Below are 23,041 nucleotides of genomic sequence, written 5' to 3' on the forward strand. Positions count from 1 at the left end.
GACCTGTAACTTCTTCTTTAAGAGTCTCCTCTTTCCTCCACTCATTACCTGTAGTAATGGCACCTGTTTAAACTTGTTATCAGTATAAAAAGACACCTGTGCACACCCTCAAACAGTCTGACTCCAAACTCCACTATGGTGAAGACCAAAGAGCTGTCAAAGGACACCAGAAACAAAATTGTAGCCCTGCACCAGGCTGGGAAGACTGAATCTGCAATAGCCAACCAGCTTGGAGTGAAGAAATCAACAGTGGGAGCAATAATTAGAAAATGGAAGACATTCAAGACCACTGATAATCTCCCTCGATCTGGGGCTCCACGCAAAATCCCACCCCGTGGGGTAAGAATGATCACAAGAACGGTGAGCAAAAATCCCAGAACCACGCGGGGGGACCTAGTGAATGAACTGCAGAGAGCTGGGACCAATGTAACAAGGCCTACCATAAGTAACACACTACGCCACCATGGACTCAGATCCTGCAGTGCCAGACGTGTCCCACTGCTTAAGCCAGTACATGTCCGGGCCCGTCTGAAGTTTGCTAGAGAGCATTTGGATGATCCAGAGGAGTTTTGGGAGAATGTCCTATGGTCTGATGAAACCAAACTGGAACTGTTTGGTAGAAACACAACTTGTCGTGTTTGGAGGAAAAAGAATACTGAGTTGCATCCATCAAACACCATACCTACTGTAAAGCATGGTGGTGGAAACATCATGCTTTGGGGCTGTTTCTCTGCAAAGGGGCCAGGACGACTGATCCGGGTACATGAAAGAATGAATGGGGCCATGTATTGTGAGATTTTGAGTGCAAACCTCCTTCCATCAGCAAGGGCATTGAAGATGAAACATGGCTGGGTCTTTCAACATGACAATGATCCAAAGCACACCGCCAGGGCAACGAAGGAGAGGCTTCGTAAGAAGCATTTCAAGGTCCTGGAGTGGCCTAGCCGCCAGTCTCCAGATCTCAACCCTATAGAAAACCTTTGGAGGGAGTTGAAAGTCCGTGTTGCCAAGCGAAAAGCCAAAAACATCACTGCTCTAGAGGAGATCTGCATGGAGGAATGGGCCAACATACCAACAACAGTGTGTGGCAACCTTGTGAAGACTTACAGAAAACGTTTGACCTCTGTCATTGCCAACAAAGGATATATTACAAAGTATTGAGATGAAATTTTGTTTCTGACCAAATACTTATTTTCCACCATAATATGCAAATAAAATGATAAAAAAAACAGACAATGTGATTTTCTGGATTTTTTTTTCTCAGTTTGTCTCCCATAGTTGAGGTCTACCTATGATGTAAATTACAGACGCCTCTCATCTTTTTAAGTGGTGGAACTTGCACTATTGCTGAATGACTAAATACTTTTTTGCCCCACTGTATGCTCGTGCGACCCAAGCCTAAAAGAACGAAGTATATACTGGTTAAACATATGCCAAAAATACAGTGTCAATAAAAAATACTGCAATACAGTTGGGTGTTCTTATTCCTGCATTTACATTGAGATTGCATTCACTTATCCTTATGGTGCAGAGAATAGCTGGGAAATAAAAGAACCACATCTGCCTGATTTCTTCTTTTCTAAAGGCACAGACTGTCTATTTTACCAGTAATCACATCAGTTAAATCAATTCACTGTGGTCACATGAGGGCAGTTGTGTTTTTTTTTTTCTTTAATTTCTCGGCAGCTACAGGGATGGAAAACAATGAGGGCTTTAGGACCTGACAGAGGATGACAGTATAGGGAGGTGTAGATGCATCTATAAGCCTGCAAGAGTTCCCAAGCAGCAGCAGCATCAGTCCTGCTGAGGCAGAGGGGTAAACTGGCACACAGCACTGAGGATATATTCTACTACAAAGGGTGGGACAGTCACAAATGGTAAGGATTTACCTGGGGACTCCCTGCAAGAAGCATCTGCAGAGATGGGCTTCCCTTTCTCCATCCTCATCCTCCAGATGTCACTTTGGGCTCTCTTGCTTGGTAAGAAAACTATTTGCAGTATTTTGTTTAGATGCATAAGAACTGCATTCACCAGGAGGAGAAAGTTGTTGCAAACATGTAAAACAAATATTGCCCTGATTGTTACATTTCTAGCAACATTTAATTAGTATTAACCAATAAATGCAAGAGCAGACATTTCCTGCTGCATGTGTCTCTGGCTCTCTAGCCCCATAGACTAGTTGCTCCTAGGTTGCCCCTAGGTCAGGCCACTTGCCCAGGTAGTTACACTTGGATTGATGGAGACTCCTGTTGCTTGTAACTAGAAGCGGTGAAGACTCAGCAGAAATGGGCAGTGAACATTAGTGATGCTACCCAATGTGGGATGAGATGGTCCATAACCACCTGCATTAGTCTCCTATGTATCACCATAGCTGCAAAATCCTATAAAGTATGATGATCTAGAATGAACGCATATTGTGGTGCACTATAAAATAATAATTTTCATATATAAGCGAACAGAGGAACATTGACAGGAGTTAGGTACAATGCACATACTACTGCCATTCATAAAACTGGTTAATGAAGCGGGCGGTTTTTAATGCTTTCATCATGTGTTTGGTTGCAGTTGTCGGTTGGATTGCTATATTATTATGATTATTGCTTCCTTCAAGGCTAATCAAAAGATTAGGCAAGAAATCCATAATGTGCTTACAGTGGAAATAGTGAAAACACCAAATGGTGATCCTGCCATGCCCATTGTAATGCCATCAACTGGGGCAACATCTTAGCATTTGTATAAGAGCCACAACATAATGTATAGTTGATAGATTATGGTCACTAACTGTGCAAACAAAATCAAAAACATATATATATATATATATATATATATATATATATATATATATATATAATAAAAAATATACTATATATACACCTTACATTATATATATAAATATATATATATAATGTTTATTATGTATTTAGATATATATTATATTTTATTTTTTCTGTGTATATATATATATATATATATATATATATATATATATATATATATACATACATATGTGGAAATATATAATTGATAGATAGATAGATAGATAGATAGATAGATAGATAGATAGATAGATAGATATGTATAAAGATAGACAGATAGATGACATATCAGATTACTTCAGTAGGGCTCATTGCACATTGGCTCATGAAGGAAGCAGAATATCTAAATGTGTATAAATCAGAGGAAGCTTTCAAGCTAAATTTTTAGTCATTTGCACCGTAATCAATGATTATACTGCTACCTGTAATAAGAAAAGGGGGGGATATAAATGAATATCAACTTTATATGACCATTACATGGATTTCCAGTATTAATGGTGCATCCATGTGCTTTTCCTTCACCATCATACAAACTAATATCGGCTTGTGTTTTCATTGGATTCTGTATTTGCTGTTAGCTAAAATGTGAAAGACTGAGTTTAGATTGAACACGGCTGCTGCAGTACCTCTTCTGAGCACCTAGTGGAGCTATATCTTCCTTCTGATCTTCTGTAGGGCAGGCAGAATATCTTCATGGTGGATATAGAATTTGGCCGAATAGATCAATATCATAAACGGCTCTTGTGTTATCCTGTCCTTAGAAGACGCATGTGTGAACACGAGCAAAAATTTGTCTTCATTTATTTCCATAGATGAGCAGGCCCAATATTGTAGATTTTAGGACCACATACTGTTAATGGGGTGGGACCCCTTTTTCATTATTGCATAGAGTCAGGATTGCAAACTGATGAGGGACATATACAGAGATCTGTGTACATACTGCGTCTCACTGGATATTCTTCCAACCGGTTTGGGTACCATAGAATATTAATACATTGATTCCCCTGTGATTTATTTTTTTCTTATGAGAATGATCTAAATGGAGAATTTTCTACAAACACAAGACTAGGGCGACATTTAGTAAAGCCTTTGTAGAATGCAATGCATAATTTGTCCACATGCAAATCTCTTGCTTCCCTGACAGCAGTACCCCCTGCAGTGCCTGGATTATGGGCTCCTCTATGATGGCTCTATAAATGATCACTTATAATTAAATTATCAAAATGCAAATTATTCGGATTCACTGAAAATCCTGCACCTTGCAAAGTGACTTATCTACCCAATACATGATACATACGTAAGACTTAGAAGCTGCAGAGCAATCAGATTATCCAATCAGTACTGAGAGGTCCGATCCGTAACCTCTGCCCCCGGTGACAATATAATGATGGTCTCCATTTAGGTTTTCATCCAACTGATTGGCTGTAAAATCAGACAGGCTTCAAAACTTGCATCATCTAACTAGAACTGTGAAAAATTGCAATAGACATTTGTTAGAATTTTACACCAACAACTAAAAAATGGGGATCCAAGGTTCCAAAGTTAATTCTTTTACATGGTTTCTACCTGTGCCCTCTCCGTTGTTACACCTCTGATCTCATATTCTTCAATGTCTCATATGGGGGGACGGACATATCATTAATGCCAGCTGTGCAGCCACTCAGAGGTCCAAGAAGTAAGGGAACCACTACTTCCTTGAAATCCGGTGGAACTGTGCATTATGAGGAGCTATTGGACGGTAAAGGACCCATATATTGTTCTTGCACGTATTCTGTCTCCACCAGTGCTCATACCTATATGACCTCACAACCATATTATTGATGTCATATATCTGACTTTCCATGGCCAAGAATGCGGACAATCTCAGCTTGTACATTTGTGTTTTATACTTTTATAAAAAGAGCAGTCATCATCCATCTTGCAAAACCAAAGTTTACTTAGTGGGCATAACCACGACTTTTAGGCTACATTCCCACGAAGAGCTTTTGGCATATTTACACTGTAGAACCTCGTTCACACGGTCAGTATTTTCCATCAGTATCTGTAAGCCTAAACCAGGAGTGGGTGATAAATACAGAAGTGGTGCATATGTTTCTATTATACTTTTCCTCTAATTGTTCCACTCCTGGTTTTGGCTTACAAATACTGATGGAAAATACTGACCAAATACTGCTAGTGTGAATGTGGCCTCAGCAGCATCTTACAGTTCCAGCACTACGCTTCTTTATAACCCCTTCCTGACATTTTCGCCAAATTCCCATTTTTTTCACAAATAAACGCAAGTCATATCAAAGAAATTATACTAATATAATAAAGTACAATATGTCACAAGTAAACAATCTCAGAATCAACGGGATCCATTGAAGCATTCCAGAGTTATTACCTCATAAAGAGACAGTGGTCAGAATTGTAAAAGGTGAAAACAGGTTTTGGGGTGAAGGGGTTAAAGCAGAGTAAACTGACCTGGGATACGTGTTTCATATCCGTAACATGTCAATTTCTCTTGCGGGTGCGCTGAGTTTTCTGTGCGGAATTTACCTGCAGCGCCCCAGAGTTCTGGACGTTGCAGTATTGTCGCTCTGCCACAAGGGGGAGTGATGGTACGTCTGATGGCACTGAAGGAGTTCACCTGACCAGGTATCACAGTCACACACTACACTTCACACTCCGGCCACCAGGGGGAGCAAAAGGTTCTATGTATTAGGCCACTCCTCACACTCGGGTAAAACTGGGGGTTGGATAAGAAGTTGGGGAGTGAGCAGCCTGGGAGAGTTCCAGGGAGGACCTGTCGGGTGTGGGATCCTGACAGCGGCCTAGCACAGAAAGATCGTTATGGAGCTGTTCCTGTACTGCATAGTGGCAGTCTCCTAAGGAAGGACAAGAAGCGAAGTATATTGTGGAGAGTGAGAGACGAGATCACAGCATAAAGGAGATAGAACCAGGAGGAGTCCTGCCTTAAGATCGGCAACATCCTTCTGAGGCGCGCAGCCGGTGGCCGGAACACCGAGGGAGTAATAGGCTCTACGCATTACTCTGAACTACGGCAGGGCAGTTTATTCCAAGTTGGCTGTCCAACCTTTACACCTAACGAAGACAACGGAGGCAATTGTGGGAGAGGGGCGTCTCTAGGGTCCCTATAAAATAACTCCAGGCCTACCCCGTCATACAGGTGCGTCCTATCCATATCATCTGGGGGACGGAGAGAAAGAACAGAAACATACACGACAGTTGTGAGGACTATCCCGTGGTGCTCAGCAGGGAGGTACTACAACACACAGGCGCTAGTAGGAAGGCTACTGATTTCCACCTGCAAAGGGAACTCTGGATGTGCCTTCGGACCGGCCGGTCTCAGCCAGCCCGGTTAGCAGTGCTCTGGATTGTAGATGCCGAAGCCTTCAGTAAAAAGGTAAAGAGACTGCAACTCTGTGTCCTCGTCATTTACTGCGACCATTACCATCTACTCATCAAGGGAAGCCCTGGGGACATACTTCACCTGTGGGAAGTTACACCATCTAGCTGCCATTCCATCACCCCAGCGGACCCCTAGCAGCGTCGGTCACCCTGACCGAATACCACAGGTGGCGTCACGAACACTTGACAAACTTTCACCTACACCTTTATTTGGGCGCCCCTTAGCAGGGCCACGGACCGGGTCGGGCCACCATGACACCCCTAGAACCGAGACCGAGGGACCCGGTACCGAGTACCCCGCTGCCCTGCGTTTGGGGGCCGCTCCAAACTCATTGACTTGCATTCGGTGTGGAAATTCCGCATGTCAAAAACCACATACGTGACGGAAACGCATCAGAAACGCATGTAATCTGCATGTATGTCAATAAAGTTTTGTCAAAACCAAATATCAGGATCAGGAAGTATCAAAAACGAAGCAGCTTTATTTATAGCATGACATTCCAAAAAGAGACAAAACAACCTGCGATAACAACACATGCAAAAAGTGCGCAATAAAGTAATCTTATTCATGGAATAGGTGCAGCAAATCTGCAACATCAAAGGGAATGTAGTCTTAGAAGGGGCTTAACTAGCGCTACAACTCCCACAATGCATAAGAAAGTGAAAGAAATCCCTCTATGTTTAACTCATAGTATTGCTGTCAGTACATAATGGTAAGGTGATGTACAGAAAAGAAGCATCGTAATTTAAAATAATACAATGTTTAAGCTGCAGTAACAGTTACTAATTCCTGCTGCCATGTTGTCTTTTTTTCCTTTCTATTCAATTTTAGAATCTTTTGTTGAACCCATGCTTATATACTAGAAAACTGCATAAACTGTATTTAAAGGGGACCTGATTCATGCGACTACAACCCTATGTCTGTGTATAAGAAAACTTACGTGGAAAACTTTCAGTCAAAGGGTTTGTGCACGTGGGGTCTTAAAGACGCCATCGTGCCTGCCGAGTTTTTCCTGCAAAAGACGCTTCAGTTAAAGTGAACCATTCAGCAATTTTTTTATATTGAGCTGCATACACAAAGCTATTGTGGTTGCAGAGCGGAATATAAAGAATGTAAACATTTTTATTTATATTTTTATTTCATGTCTCCGTTTTCTAGATATTTTAGCCATCAAAGCATTTGGCACCTAATGAGTTAACTTTAGTTAACTCCAAGTGGGCATTATCAGATAGTTTTAACTGGGGGTGTGCACGTCTCTCTGTATCTGATAATAACCAATCAGACTTAACTAGATATAACTCATTAGGTGCCAATACTTTGATGCCTAATATATCCATAACGGAGAGGCAAAATAAAAAAAAGGTTTATTTACTTTATCTGCAATTACTATTATATTGTGTGTTCAGCTAAACTCAGCCGTGTTTTTTCTGATGCATTTTTTTTTTGTATATATTAATAGCGGAAGTCGCCAGAAGAATGGTCGGGTCACTTCTTTCTTCTTTGCAGCTAAAACCCCTGGCAAAAGTTATGGAATCACCAGCCTTGGAGGATGTTCATTCAGTTGCTTAATTCTGTAGAAAAAAATCAGATCACAGACATGGCACAAAACTAAAGTCATTTGAAATAGCAACTTTCAGGCTTTAAGAAACACTAAAAAATCAAGAACAAAAAATGGGGTAGTCAGTAATGGTTACTTTTTTTAACCAAGTATAGGGGAAAATTATGGAATCACTCAATTCTGAGGAAAAAATTATGGAATCACCCTATAATTTTCATACCCAAAAATAACACCTGCATCAAATTAGATCTGCTTGTTAGTCTGCATCTAAAAAGGAGTGATCACACCTTGGAGAGCTGTTGCCCCAAGTGGACTGACATGAATCGTGGCTCCAACATGAGAGATGTCAATTGAAGCAAAGGAGAGGATTATCAAACTCTTAAAAGAGGGTAAATCATCACGCAATGTTGCAAAAGATGTAGGTTATTCACAGTCAGCTGTGTCTAAAATCTGGACCAAATACAAACACATGGGAAGGTTGTTAAAACATACTGATAGAACAAGGAAAGCATGAAAGCGTCAAGACCAGAAACTTAAAGCAATATGTCTCCAAAACAGGAAATGCACAACAAAACAAATGAGGAACGAATGGATGGAAACTGGAGTCAACATCTGTGACCGAACTGTAAGAAACTGCCTAAAGGAAATGGGATTTACATACAGAAAAGCTAAGCGAAAGCCATCATTAACACCTAAACAGAAAAAAACAAGGTTACAATGGGCTAAGGAAAAGCAATCGTGGACTGTGGATGACTGGATGAAAGTCATATTCAGTGATGAATCACGAATCTGCAGTGGGCAAGGTGATGATGCTGGAACTTTTGTTTGGTGCCGTTCCAATGAGATTTATAAAGATGACTGCCTGAAGAAACATGCAAATTTCCACAATCATTGATGATATGGGGCTGCATGTCAGGTAAAGGCACTGGGGAGATGGCTGTCATTACATTTTCAATAACTGCACAAGTTTATGTTGATATTTTGGACACTTTTCTTATCCCATCAATTGAAATGATGTTTGGGGATGATGAAATCATTTTTCAAGATAGAGCAAAAATTGTGAAAACATTCCTTGAAAAAAGACACATAAGGTCAATGTCATGGCCTGCGAATAGTCCGGATCTCAATCCAATTGAAAATCTTTGGTGGAAGTTGAAGAAAATGGTCCATGACAAGGCTCCAACCTGCAAAGCTGATCTGGCAACAGCAATCAGAGAAAGTTGGAGCCAGATTGATGAAGAGTACTGTTTGACACTCATTATGTCCATTCCTCAGAGACTGCAAGCTGTTATAAAAGCCAGAGGTAGTGCAACAAAATACTAGGGATGTTTTGGAGTGTTTTTTTGTTTGTTTTTCATGATTCCATAATTTTTTCCTCAGTATTGAGTGATTCCATAATTTTTCCCCTATGCTTGGTTAAAAAAGTAACCATTACTTACCACATTTTTTGTTCTTGATTTCTTTTAGTGTTTCTTAAAGCCAGAAAGTTGCCATTTGAAACTACTTTAGTTTTGTGCCATGTCTGTGATCTGCTTTTTTCTACAAAATTAAACAACTGAATGAACATCCTTCAAGGCCGGTGATTGCATAAATTTTGCCAGGGATTGTATAGTATCCTGATGCTGGTAAAAAGAGTGCATAAAGATGGAACATGTGCACAGCGAGTTGTTTTTACATTCCACTCTTTTTGGACTAGTTATACAAAGTTATATAGTCCACGGGTGCCTTTTTAAGCTCTTTTTGACACATGCGACATATTGTTCAGTTGTGATGTAACCAAAGTACCATACTCAAACCGTGTTCAAACATTCAGTATTTGGTCAGTATTTTGCAGGAGTATTTGTAAGCCAAAACCAGGAGTGGAGCAATCAGAGGAAAAGTATAATAGAAACACGTCACCACTTCTGTATTTATCACCTACTCTTGGTTTTCTGTCTTACAAATACTGATGTAAAATACTGACCAAATACTGAATGTGTGAACGTGGCCTCAAAATGATAGTTTGTGGAAGTTTCTGATTGACAGAGCCCTAGCTTATATGGTTCTTGGAGAATCTATGTAAGGCCGGGGTCACACTTGCGAGTGTGATACGAGAAACTCGCGTGAGTCTCTCACATCAATACCTGGCACTGCCGCCGGCACTCGGGAACGGAACGTGTGGCTGCATGTATTTCTCTGCAGTTGAACGCTCCGATCCCGAGTGTCGGCGGCAGTGCCGGGTATTGAGGCGAGAAACTCACGCGAGTTTCTCACTTCACACTCGCAAGTGTGACCCCGGTATAAAAGACACAATATGACCCCAAATTGTCAATGCATCATTCTTCTAAAGGTATTCTTTTTATTCTTTCACTTACAAGCATCTGTTCCCTTTGAGGGGTTGAAAATCAAGAGATAGAACAAATTAACAAACCTTTAAAAAATGTTTGCCTTGTAGCTTTATAGGATCATTATAACAACACAATGCAAAAATTATAATAATAATAAAAAAATTCATTGATATTTTTTAGCAAAGTGTACAAAGTTTGGGAAAAGTTCCGTTTTTCACTCTTTTAAAGTCGGATACCAAGTAAAAAAAAATAGATGCTTTGAATGATGAAATTCCAGATGTCTGAAATTCAGATCCAACCTGCATATATTGTGCAAGATATTACAATGTTTGATATTTTCAGAGTTCAGCTAAGGACAACTTACAGTTATGTTACAAAATGCCTTCCCGCAAAATCACGTAAATGTGCGTTAAACAATGCCTGAACTCAAAGGAGTTTTCTGAGATCAGTAGAAAACAGAAATACATTTGGTAGAAATTGCATTAAAGAAAAAAGTGCTCCCGAACCTTCTTTATTTACTTTGGTACAGCACTAGCGTCTTGTCTTTCCATGGCATGGGAACTCATTTCTGCACCAAGGTAAATTACACTACCAAGGAAGGAGCACTGGACTAGTGATGGCAGAGTAGCAGCAGGTGAGTATAGGGTCCATCATTTAGTCACTTTTTGCAGATCTCTGGAATCCCCCAAAATCTTGCATTTTTATGACAGCGATTCTTCAGGCTCAGACACTTTGCCCTATGATCATACTGAGAGCATGGTGGTGGTGATGATGGCCTATGATTGAACCCCCTTAGCTAAACCACAGCATCCTTGTGGCTGAGTAGCTTAAGCTCCAGTCTGTAATTTTAAGATTGGGGGTTCGAATACTGGGGAGACTCACAGAGAAAAAAGACATTTTAGCTATGTAGCTATGTGGTTAGTATAGAGAACTTGCACATAAATTATTCCTTCCAAAGGCCATACAAAGGAACAGGAGGCACTCATTACTGATGGAAGAAAGGCGATTCCGACAGATAATAGGAAAGGGTTCTTTACAGTTAGAGCAGTCTGTGGAATGCCCTATCACAAGAGGTAGTAATAGCCGATACTATAACAGCTTTTATACAAGGGCCGGATGATTTCCTCAGTACACATAACATTGTGGGTTATAGGTAAATTAGTGACAAAATGCCCAATTGGTGGAGAAAGGTTGAACTTGATGGACATAGGTCTTTTTTTAACCTAGGTAACTACAGAGGCAAGATGCTCCATCTGTTATCCCAACATGACCCAGTGATGTATTCAATCTCACCGATGATTTTACATAGTAGCTGAGCTGGGGACTTATCAATTGGAATCCGTCAGCAGGTATTTGTTACCTCATCTGACAGCAACATAATGTAGGGACAGAGACCCTAATTCCAGCGATGTATCACTTAGCTTACTGGGTGCTGTCATGGGGATACCACGGCAGAGTGTGGTATCCTTTATTTCAGGGGTCAGAAGATAGCAGCATTTGGCTCCATGCACTTGGTTGGCTCTGCTTTGCTTTCAAGTTACCTGTGCAGATTTCACTTGTTCTTTTGTTGCAAGGGTTAAGCAGTTCTGTTTGTGTCCTAAAGCTTTCCGTCCTGAGGTATCTCAGCTGTTCTGATTTCTCCACTCCTCTCTGGTATAAATTCTCACATCTTAGCTTGTGTAATTGCCAGTGATAGCTTGCTATATCTTGGAATTGGTTTGGAGCTGTGATCCGTGGAAAGTGAAGTCATTCAGGAGTCATGTTCGCAGATTTGCTGTTTGGAAGTTTGTCTGGTGTCTTCCTTCTCCTTATTTCCTTTTTGGTTCATGCATGTGCATTCATTGAATTTTTGCTGTATTTTTTTCCACATTTTTGCTGTGAAAAAATGCAATGTTTTACAACCTCAGCAAAGTATTTGCACACGCTGCTTATTTTTTTCCTTGCAGATTTGAGCAGGGCTATATCTGCAGCCTTTTTTGTAGCGTTTTTCACCCATCCAACTGAATAGGGAAAAAAACATTAAAAACGCATATTAAAAAACTCATATTTTTACGCAACACTCCAGTATTTGCCTTAAATGTTTCTGCTGCAAGTACAGAATGTGTGTACACTGTGGGGGAATTGCTTTTTTGTTTTATTCCCCTCAAAATAAAATACATTTTTATTTTTATATACCCACTAATGCTTTTATTAAAAAAATGACCAAACCTGCTAAAATCAAACCCACATTCACATGAACATCATCAATGACAAAAGTAAAAAAGCTGTGACTTTTCTACTACATAATACAGAAAAATAAAACGATATTTGGTTTCTATAAAATATGCCAATATTGCACAAAGGTGGTAATAAAATCCATATTTAACACTTCAGTAATAATATCAGCCCTAGAATAAGGGTAACTTAATTTATGCTTCTTGATGAATGACATAAAAATAAAATATGAAAACACTGGTGATATTTTTAATTTTTTTCTCACTTCACTCCTTCAAAAAAGTTAATTATTAAGTTATGCATACCCAAAATGGACCCATTGAAAAATACGCAAAAATAAAGCCTTCATACAACTATGTCAATATGATATATGGGAAAATAATTTTGTTATGGCTCTTTGCCACAGAAAAATCAAAGAAATTCTTGTGGACCTTAATGCCAGGATAGGTTTGGTTCTTGGGGGGTTAATGGCTTGCTAATTGATCTATTAGCATTGCGGAATACTAACAGCAGGGTCACTGCATCACAAGGAACAGTCATTAATCAAAAGAATTCATATTAGCAATAGGAAACCTATAGAACATCACATACATGTCTTATATTACTCTTCCCCAATCTTACATAGCCTGGGATAGTTCAATCATGGAGTTCTTTCGATTTCACTAATAATCATGTGCCAACTGACTACTGTAAGTATATACTCCACCAGGATAGATATATAGAGATTAGGTTTTTGCTACCCCAAAATGTAGGGGCAGAGACCTTGATTTCAGCAATGTGTCACTTACTGGGCTGCTTGCTGCAGTTTTGATAAAACTCTGTTTCTTCTGCCGCAGACCTAGCAGTACTCAGAATGCTGGGCTCTGTATAACCCCACCCACACCACTGATTGGCAAATTTCTGTGTTCACTGTGCATAGGTAGAAAGCTGCAATTCATTGGTGGGAGGCGGGGTTATACAGAGCTCCTAAACATGCAGGACTACATGGAAACAGAGTTACTAGTCCTCTAGTAAAAATCTCATGAGGATAAAAAGATGATTTTATCAAGTCCTGGAAGCAGCCCAATAAGTGACACAGCACTGGAATAAGAGTATCTGTCTCTACATTATGCTGCTTTCAGATTAGGTGGCAAAAGCCTGGTGATAAGTTCCCTTTAAAGTAGTTTAAAGGGGTTGTCCATTAGTATGATATTGATGTCCTATCCATACCAATCAACATCAGATCGGTGGCGGTCCTACACCAGCACCCCTTCCGACCACTTGTTAGCAGCCAGATGTAAACGGACTGTATGGAGGCGAACACAACCCTCCGTACGCTGGAATGTGTTCATCCCAGGACATTGCTGATTAGCTCCTGTTCATATGAAAATAAATGAATCAGAGATAAACTGCAGTACCCAGAGGTGGCCACTAAATGGTGTATGGGGCTATGGAGTTCTGCTCCCCATACTGTCTACATCCGACTGGTAACCGCTGATTGGTGGAGGTGCCTGCATCGGAGCACCACCGATCTGATATTAATGACCTATCCCGAAGATACCCTAGATCACCAATATCCTAGAGGTCGAAAACTGTGATATAGGCAATGAGCTGACGGCAGCGCTGGAAGTGGGTGATTGACTGCAAGCTGCAGGTGACACTGTTATGTCAGTGGTAACGTACTGTGGTGTAACCATTCGCTTCCAGGGGAACAGCATGAACGTTATGGGCTGCTCCAAACAAAGTGCATACAAAATATACATTAGTGAGTCTGTAGTTTTTTCCCCTAAAGTGTCTGCTTGAGAACGGCTTACTTTTCCTAATTTTGATGAATGTTAAGGATTTGCCCTTCTTAACACCAGCCTGCTCAGCATTCAGCGCATACCTGGCATTATTACCACGTTTTCTCTATCGTCTTGATTTTTGCAGCTGCTGTATTGCTGCTGCTATTCCAACTTGCGTGGGGAAAATGGTCCTTCAATTTAAAGCATTGCAGAATTGTAAGTAGATGCTCACAATGCTGTGCAATAAAAGATCAATTACTAAGAAGGAAAATAAACTGCGTAAAAGCAGCAACATCAATCGCTCATTACTCCAAGGAGAGCTTCTCCCCATTTCAATGGCTAGTTTGTTTGTGTCTCCACAATCTATAATTTTCTATGTGAATCCTTTTTTTTTTTTAGCTTGTAGTATTTTATATTATTATGTTGCAGTTGTAGCGCCCCCACTGCCGCAGGGCCGAGGGGTACCCGGTACCGGGCCTCTGAGTCTCTGCTCTGGGGTTGCCACGGTGGCTAGACCCGGTCCGTGACCCTGCTGAGGGGCGTACAGTAATAGATGTGGATGGTGGTAGTGGTGCGGTGTAGTGCCGGTCGCAGTTAATAACGAGGACACAAGGTTGCAGTCTCTTTACTGAAGGCTTCTGGGTCCTCAGTCCGGAATACGGTTAACCGGGCTGCACAAGTCCGGCCGGTCCGATGGCACCTCCAGAGTTCCCGTTGCAGGTGGAAATCTGTGCCTTCCTTCTAGCGCTTGTGTGTTGTGGTCCTCCCCTGCTGTGCTTACGGGATAGTCCCCACAACTGTTGTGTCTGTTCCTCGTGTTCCCTCACAACAACTCAATTCTGATGTTCTTCTTATTCTCGTCCCCCAGATCTTATGGTAGGACGCACCCGTATGACGGGAAGGCTCGGAGCTCTTCCGGGACCCTAGAGTCGCCCCTCTCCAATGGTTGCCCCCTATGTCTGCGTAGGTGATGTAGGTGAGACAGCCAGCCTATAGCTCTCTGTCCTGCCGTTGGTTTGAAGTAATGCCTAGAGCTCTGTACTTCCTCGGCGTTCCGGCCACCGGTTATTTACGCCTCAGTAGGATGTTGCCTCGGTCTAACAGCACGACTCCTACTGGTATTTCTCCCTGTTGCGTTGATCTCGTTTCTCACTCAGCACAATAAATCTCGCTTCTTGTCCTTTCTTAGGGCACCGCCGCTATGAAGTGCAGGCGCGGTCCCGTAGCTTTCTCTCTGCCAGGCCTCTGTCAGGATCCCACCCCTGACAGGGACCCCCCTGAATCTTCCCCTTCAACACCCTCTGCCACAAGGTGTTGCCTGGTTCCAACCCAGTCAGCGTTCTCTCTAACTTCCTGCCTAACCCCCAGTTTTACCAGACTGTGAGGAGTGGCCTAATGAATAGTACCCTTAGCTCCCCCTGGAGGCCAGACTGTGAAATGTATTGGTGTATGTGATACCTGGTCAGATGAACTCATTCAGTGCCATCAGACGTACCATAGCCCCCCCTTAGCGGCGGAGCCACAGTACTGCAACGACCAGGACTCTGGGGCGCTGCACTTTCACCTTTATCTTGTTGCCTTATGTATTGTAAAAATCCTTATATTGTTAAAGGGGGTGTCTGGGGACAGTAAAACTCTGCCCAGGGAACAGAAAATAACAAACCCAGTCATACTCCCCTCCTGGCACTTACCCATGGATCCAGCACAGACCGCTCCCTAGTGCGAACAGAGTCCGGAAGGGGTGATGTCACCATACCACATAGCTGTGGTTGACTGCAGTGGTCAGGTTGCTTTCATCATAAAACGTCCGATGATGTGCATTCTCAACAAGTCACCTGAACACTGCAGGCAAATCACAGGCCACAGCGATGCAGCTGATTTTTTGTCAAGACAATGCCTTTAAGTTTTCTCACTTGGAGGTTTCTGTATCTCCCAATCATTTTATTGTAGAATAAGCTGAGGCGGCCATTATTCCACCACAAAAGGCAAATGATACAGGAAGGGCATTCCAACTGATAGATAGATAGATAGATAGATAGATAGATAGATAGTATCTATCTATCATGACAAAGTCACTAGCAAAGCACTGGAGGGGAGATATGTGTCACTGAGGTTGTTAGCTTCAGTGATATGAACCTATGAAAATGCTCCAGAACACTTAGTGCTGAGTGGGGTTAATTGACCATGTTAAGAGTCAGTTTTATTGAACAGCTGAAGAGTGGGTGGGAGCCTGTTCACCATATATCCACCCATGGTGGAGTCCAGAAAGTAAATACACAGCTTTTTAGCTCATTCAGTGTTCAGTATGCCTGGAGATGAGAGCTCTAGAGCGGTGTTTCATAAGGAAAGCTGAACCTTTTTATGTTTGTTTTTCCTGACTGGGCAGATCCCCACAGCAACACGGATTGTGCCATATGTTATGTTTTGTTTTCCCGTTAGGCCAGAAAAGCCGTTTTTATTTTGCTAACTCTGCACTGGTTTTTGCAGTACATTTAATAAACCACTGGAAGATTTAAATAGACAGCGTTCCTGTGTCTACCTCTGTGTTAAGCCAAGAGAGCTGATCTATCTATCTGTCCGTCTGTCTATCTGTCTTTTTATCTATCATCTCTTTCATAACCTTATGATATACCAATGCAGGAATTCTGCCTTTCGTTGGAGAGACGTCAGATCTTCCTCAGGGAGAATGAAGGCTATTGAAGTTGGATTTCAGATGTGTCTTGGGAATTTCAGAGGAAGATGGGATCAAAGGAGAATTAGATTCTCCCTTTCACTAAAGGTTCATGACTCACTTCTGGCAATCCATACTAATTAGGAGCAGGTAGAGTCCAGGACACTGTTTGTAGACGACAATAGAGGACAACTGAGGAGGACAGTGCGATTGCTGCCGGTTGGTGATGGAACAAGTGTAATCCTTTCTCATGCATGGAAGACATTTCTGTCATTTTACTTTGATGGAGTAAATATGTAAGAGCATGTGTAATGTAGGATTATTGTGCAGCTAGCTTTGTGAAATCAGCAATCTGAGCATCTCACTATTTTATGATGAAACGTTAGTCGATACTTCCAATATGCTTAAAAAGCACAAAGGAAGCGGGCAATATCTCCGTGGATAAGAAGAACGAAATGAAGGTGTCCATAAACCTTGTCAACCAGCCTCTATGCTAAATACATGCTCACTAATTAGAGAAAGTTCTGTGCTTTCTAGGAATATTCTATTTTTTAAAGGCTTACAGTTGTGGCCAAAAGTATTGACACCCCTGCAATTCTGTCAGATAATACTCAGTTTCTTCCTGAAAATGATTGCAAACACAAATTATTTGTTATTATTATCTTCATTTAATTTGTCTTAAATGAAAAAACACAAAAAGAATTGTCCTAAAGCCAAATTGGATATAATTCCACACCAAACATAAAAAAGGGGGTGGACAAAAGTATTGGCACTGTTCGAAAAATCATGTGATGCTTCTCTAATTTGTGTAATTAACAGCACCTGCAACTTACCTGTGGCACCTAACAGGTGTTGGCAATAACTAAATCACACTTGCAGCCAGTTGACATGGATTAAAGTTGACTCAACCTCTGTCCTGTGTCCTTGTGTGTACCACATTGAGCATGGAGAAAAGAAAGAAGAACAAAGAACTGTCTGAGGACTTGAGAAACCAAATTGTGAGGAAGCATGAGCAATCTCAAGGCTACAAGTCCATCTCCAAAGACCTGAATGTACCTGTGTCTACCGTGCACAGTGTCATCAAGAAATTTAAAGCCCATGGCACTGTGGCTAACCTCCCTAGATGTGGACGGAAAAGAAAAATTGACAAGAGATTTCAACGCAAGATTGTGCGGATGTTGGATAAAGAACCTCGACTAACATCCAAACAAGTTCAAGCTGCCCTGTAGTCCGAGGGTACAACAGTGTCAACCCATACTATCTGTCGGCGTCTGAATGAAAAGGGACTGTATGGTAGGAGACCCAGGAAGACCCCACTTCTTACCCCGAGACATAAAAAAGCCAGGATGGAGTTTGCCAAAACTTACCTGAAAAAGCCTAAAACATTTTGGAAGAATGTACTCTGGTCAGATGAGACAAAAGAAGAGATTTTTGGGGCAAAGGCATCAACATAGAGTTTACAGGAGAAAAAAGAGGCATTCAAAGAAAAGAACACAGTCCCTACAGTCAAACATGGCGGAGGTTCCCTGATGTTTTGGGGATGCTTTGCTGCCTCTGGCACTGAACTGCTTGACCATGTGCATGGCATTATGAAGTCTGAAGACTACCAACAAATTTTGCAACATAATGTAGGGCCCAGTGTGAGAAAGCTGGGTCTCCCTCAGAGGTCATGGATCATCCAGCAGGACAATGACCCAAAACACACTTCAAAAAGCACTAGAAAATGGTTTGAGAGAAAGCACTGGAGACTTCTAAGGAGACCAGCAATGAGTTCAGACCTGAATCCCATAGAACACCTGTGGAGAGATCTAAAAATGGCAGTTTGGAGAAGGCACCCTTCAAATATCAGGGACCTGGAGCAGTTTGCCAAAGAAGAATGGTCTAAAATTCCAGCAGAGCATTGTAAGAAACTCATTGATGGTTACCGGAAGCGGTTGGTCGCAGTTATTTTGGCTAAAGGTTGTGCAACCAAGTATTAGGCTGAGGGTGCCAATACTTTTGTCTGGCCCATTTTTGGAGTTTTGTGTGAAATGATCAATGTTTTGCTTTTTGCTTCATTCTCTTTTGTGTTTTTTCATTTAAGACAAATTAACCCCTTCCCGACATGTGACGGTATAGTACGTCACATGTCGGGACCCCCGCTTTGATGTGCGCTCCGGCGGTGAGCGCACATCAAAGTCGCGACATGTCAGCTGTTTTTTACAGCTGACATGTGCGCGCAATAGCGGCGGGTGAAATCGCGATCACCCGCCGCTATTAACTAGTTAAATGCCGCTGTCAAGCGCAGACAGCGGCATTTAACTACCGCATCCGGCCGTGCGGCCGGATATGAGCGCATCGCCGACCCCCGTCACATGATCGGGGGTCGGCGATGTGTCAGGAAGGTAACCATAGAGGTCCTTGAGACCTCTATGGTTACTGATTGCCGGTGGCTGTGAGCGCCACCCTGTGGTCGGCGCTCACAGCACACCTGCAAATCTGCTGTGTAGCAGCGATCTTATGATCACTGCTGCATAGCAGAGCCGATCGTGCTGTGCCTGCTTCTAGCCTCCCATGGAGGCTATTGAAGCATGGCAAAAGTAAAAAAAAAAAGTTTTTAAAAATGTGAAAAAAATAAAAAAAATATAAAAGTTTAAATCACCCCCCTTTCGCCCCAATCAAAATAAATCAATAAAAAAAAAACCCAACCTACACATATTTGGTATCGCCGCGTTCAGAATCGCCCGATCTATCAATAAAAAAAAAGCATTAACCTGATCGCTAAATGGCGTAATGAGAAAAAAATTCGAAACGCCAGATTTACGTTTTTTTGGTCGCCACGACATTGCATTAAAATGCAATAACGGGCGATCAAAAGAACGTATCTACACCAAAATGCTATCATTAAAAACGCCAGCTCGGCACGCAAAAAATAAGCCCTCACCTGACCCCAGATCACGAAAAATGGAGACGCTACGAGTATCGGAAAATGGCGCAATTTTGTTTTGTTTTGTTTTTTGCAAAGTTTGGAATTTTTTTTCACCACTTAGGTGAAAAATAACCTAGTCATGTTAGGTGTCTATAAACTCGTAGTGACCTGGAGAATCATAATGGCAGGTCAGTTTTAGCATTTAGTGAACCTAGCAAAATAGGCAAGCAAAAAACAAGTGTGGGATTGCACTTTTTTTGCAATTTCACTGCACTTGGAATTTTTTTCCCGTTTTCTAGTACACGACATGCTAAAACCAATGATGTCGTTCAAAAGTACAACTCGTCCCGCAAAAAATAAGCCCTCACATGGCCAAATTGACGGAAAAATAAAAAAGTTATGGCTCTGGGAAGGAGGGTAGCGAAAAACGAAAATGGAAAAACGGAAAAAGCTCCGGGGGTGAAGGGGTTAAATGAAGATAATAATACCAAAGAATTTGTGATTGCAATCATTTTCAGGAAGAAACTGAGTATTATCTGACAGAATTGCAGGGGTGTTAATACTTTTGGCCACAACTGTACATCAGTATTACAGGTGCATCCCACAAAAATAGAATATCATCAAAAAGTTAATTTATTTTATTTCTCCAATACAAAAAGTGAACCTCATATATTAGATAGTCAATACAAACAGAGTGATCTATTTCATGTGTTTATTTCTGTTAATTTTGATGATTATGGCTTACAGCCAATGAAAACCCAAAAGTTATTATATCCGCAAAATAGAATACTTTATAACACCAACTTGAAAAATGATTTTAAAATAAAAAATGTTGGTCTACTGAAATGTATGTTCAGTAAATGCACTCAATACTTGGTCAGGGCTGATTTTGCATCATTTACTGCATCAATGCGGCATGGCATGGAGGCAATCAGTTTGTGGCACTGCTGAGGTGTTATGGAAGCCCAGGTTGCTTTGATAGCAGCATTCAGCTCGTCTGCATTGTTGGGTCTGGTGTCTCTCATCTTCCTCTTGACAATACCCCATAGTCTGCCTGACCTTAACCCCATAGAGAATCTATGGGGTATTGTAAAGAGGAAGATGAGAGACACCAGACCCCACAATGCAGACGAGCTGAATGCTGCTATCAAAGCAACCTGGGCTTCCATAGCACCTCAGCAGTGCCACAGGCTGATCGCCTCCATGCCACGCTGCATTGATGCAGTAATTGATGCAAAAGGAGCCCCGACCAAGTATTGAGTGCATTTACTGAACATACATTTCAGTAGGCCAACATTTCAGATGTTAAAATAATTTTTTCAAGATGGTGTTATAAAGTATTGTAATTTACGGAGAAAATGACTTTTTGGTTTTCATTGGCTGTAAGCCATAATCATCAACATTAACAGAAATAAACACTTGAAATAGATCACTATGTTTGTAATGACTCTATATAATATGTGAGCTTCACTTTTTGTATTGAAGAACTGAAATAAATTAACGTTTTGATGATCTTCTAATTTTGTGAGATGCACCTGTATATAAGTAGGTAAAATAAATTAGTTTGATGGATATTAGAGACAGCTACCAGGACCTGTCAACAGTGTGGTTCCTTTTGTACAGAAAAGGTAGACTGAAGAGCACTAGGGATGAGTGGACTAGTGGAAGTTCGGGTTCTGCTACCTGAACAAACTTTAGTCCAAAGTGCAGTTCAGGTATCAGAACTGTACCCGAACTTGAACCTGAACCCAAACTCCATTGAAATCAATGGGGACCCGAACTTTGGAGCTGGAAAATTTCTCTCTCGCTCCCTGTGACATCATGACACATGGAATGACATCACGGAAGGCATAGTGTTGTCGTGAGGCTCTAGTAATCACAAAAGGCGAGCAGGATGACAGCATTTAATTTCTGTCTGAGGAAATTTGTAGGACACTGGTTCCACTGCCACAGAGTACTGACATGGATACCGGACCACGGTCCTGTAAATACTTTTTGCTAAACTTTACAAGCAAACAATTACAAATCTTGTAATTCTTCCTTCTCTCCATCAGCTTTATACCCTTGCCCCACACCACGCCTGTTAGGTGCAGTGCACCCTTTTTCCATTATTCCAAGTTAGTTTTTTAGCCTTGACAGATTGCTAAGCATGGCCTTTTTCATGTTAAATCTTTTATTCATCCAATGTCATCATTTGATCCCTCTTCCCTAGAACCTAATTTCCTAACATGCTGCATTTATTAGAAAATCCTATCACTGAAATTGCAAAAACTTGTGTAAACTTTTGCCGTAAATATCAGCATTGTAGAAATATTGTCATCCTTTACATCAGTTCCTGTCCCTAAGGAAAATGTAATTTCCACGCACTGTATAGTGCAGATGTAAAACCTCATGTAAGATTTGTCAACCACTGAGGACATTTTTTCTTCTTAAATACATGTAATTGGGTCGAACAATCATTTTTATAATTATGTTTCATTAAAACGTTTGCACCGCTTGCCTTCTATAGTCTCTTTGCTGCACTGTCTATTGCTTGCTGTTGAAGGAGTTAACTGAGAATCCATTATTGAACTGTTTTATCAGTTGTTTTCTGAGCTCCTTTCAGCTGATTTATGACCACAGAGCATTTCAAATTTGAGTGTGCAGAGAAACATAAAGGCTGTAAAAGTAGGATGGTGCAAAATTTGGATTGAAACCCAATTGCAAAAATTATTTTTAGCCAAAAATACATGCATTAAAATGATAAATAAATAAAACTGTCAGTAAAGGTAAACAGGCAATTTAAAGGGAATCCCTAAGTAGGACAAACCCTCCTAAGTCTTCTATATGGGCATGTAGGTCACAGGAAGCTGAGTAAAATGATACCTTGATGTCTGCGATCTAATGTCTTTTTCCAGAGAAATCCACATTTTTCTTAATATGTAAATGAGCTGTTAAGATCTATGGGCCGGACATAGATCTCCCTGAAAATCTGCCTCCAGTGCTTATTATAAATTAAAGGAGGCATTACCGGTGTGAGACATGTAGATCAGGAGAGCAGACTGTCAGTCATTACATGTCTCACACTGGTAACGCCTCATTTTATGTAAAATAATCTCTGGAGGAAGATTCTAAGGGAGATCTATGTGCGGCCCATAGATCTTAAAGGGCCACTGTCACCCCCTCCAGCCATTATAAACTAAAAGAGCCACCTTGTGCAGCAGTAATGCTGCAGTCTAACAAGGTGGCTCTTTTAATTTTTGATTCCGTTATTCCCTCAATAAAGCGTTTTAAAATTTGCCCTAACTACCTGTCTGCAGACCTGGAGGCGGTCCGAAGCCTCCTCTGTGAATCTCCCAATGGCCGTCACTCTTCTCTTCTGGGGATGTGGTC

The 23,041-nt window shown here is 41.3% G+C and overlaps 1 protein-coding gene across 1 annotated transcript in view; it reads left to right on the forward strand.

Moving 5' to 3' along the window:
* The first annotated feature begins 1,670 nt into the window (after positions 1-1,670).
* LTK (leukocyte receptor tyrosine kinase) overlaps positions 1,671-23,041 on the forward strand; it is a 189,904-nt gene continuing 168,533 nt past the window's right edge. Inside the window, exon 1 of the mRNA XM_077264245.1 lies at positions 1,671-1,979. Within this exon, the coding sequence (XP_077120360.1) occupies positions 1,922-1,979 (58 nt within the window). The 5' untranslated portion in view covers positions 1,671-1,921. The remainder of the gene's footprint in view (positions 1,980-23,041) is intronic.

Source organism: Ranitomeya variabilis, chromosome 1 (assembly GCF_051348905.1).
Source record: "Ranitomeya variabilis isolate aRanVar5 chromosome 1, aRanVar5.hap1, whole genome shotgun sequence".
Taxonomy (NCBI): Eukaryota; Metazoa; Chordata; class Amphibia; order Anura; family Dendrobatidae; genus Ranitomeya; species Ranitomeya variabilis.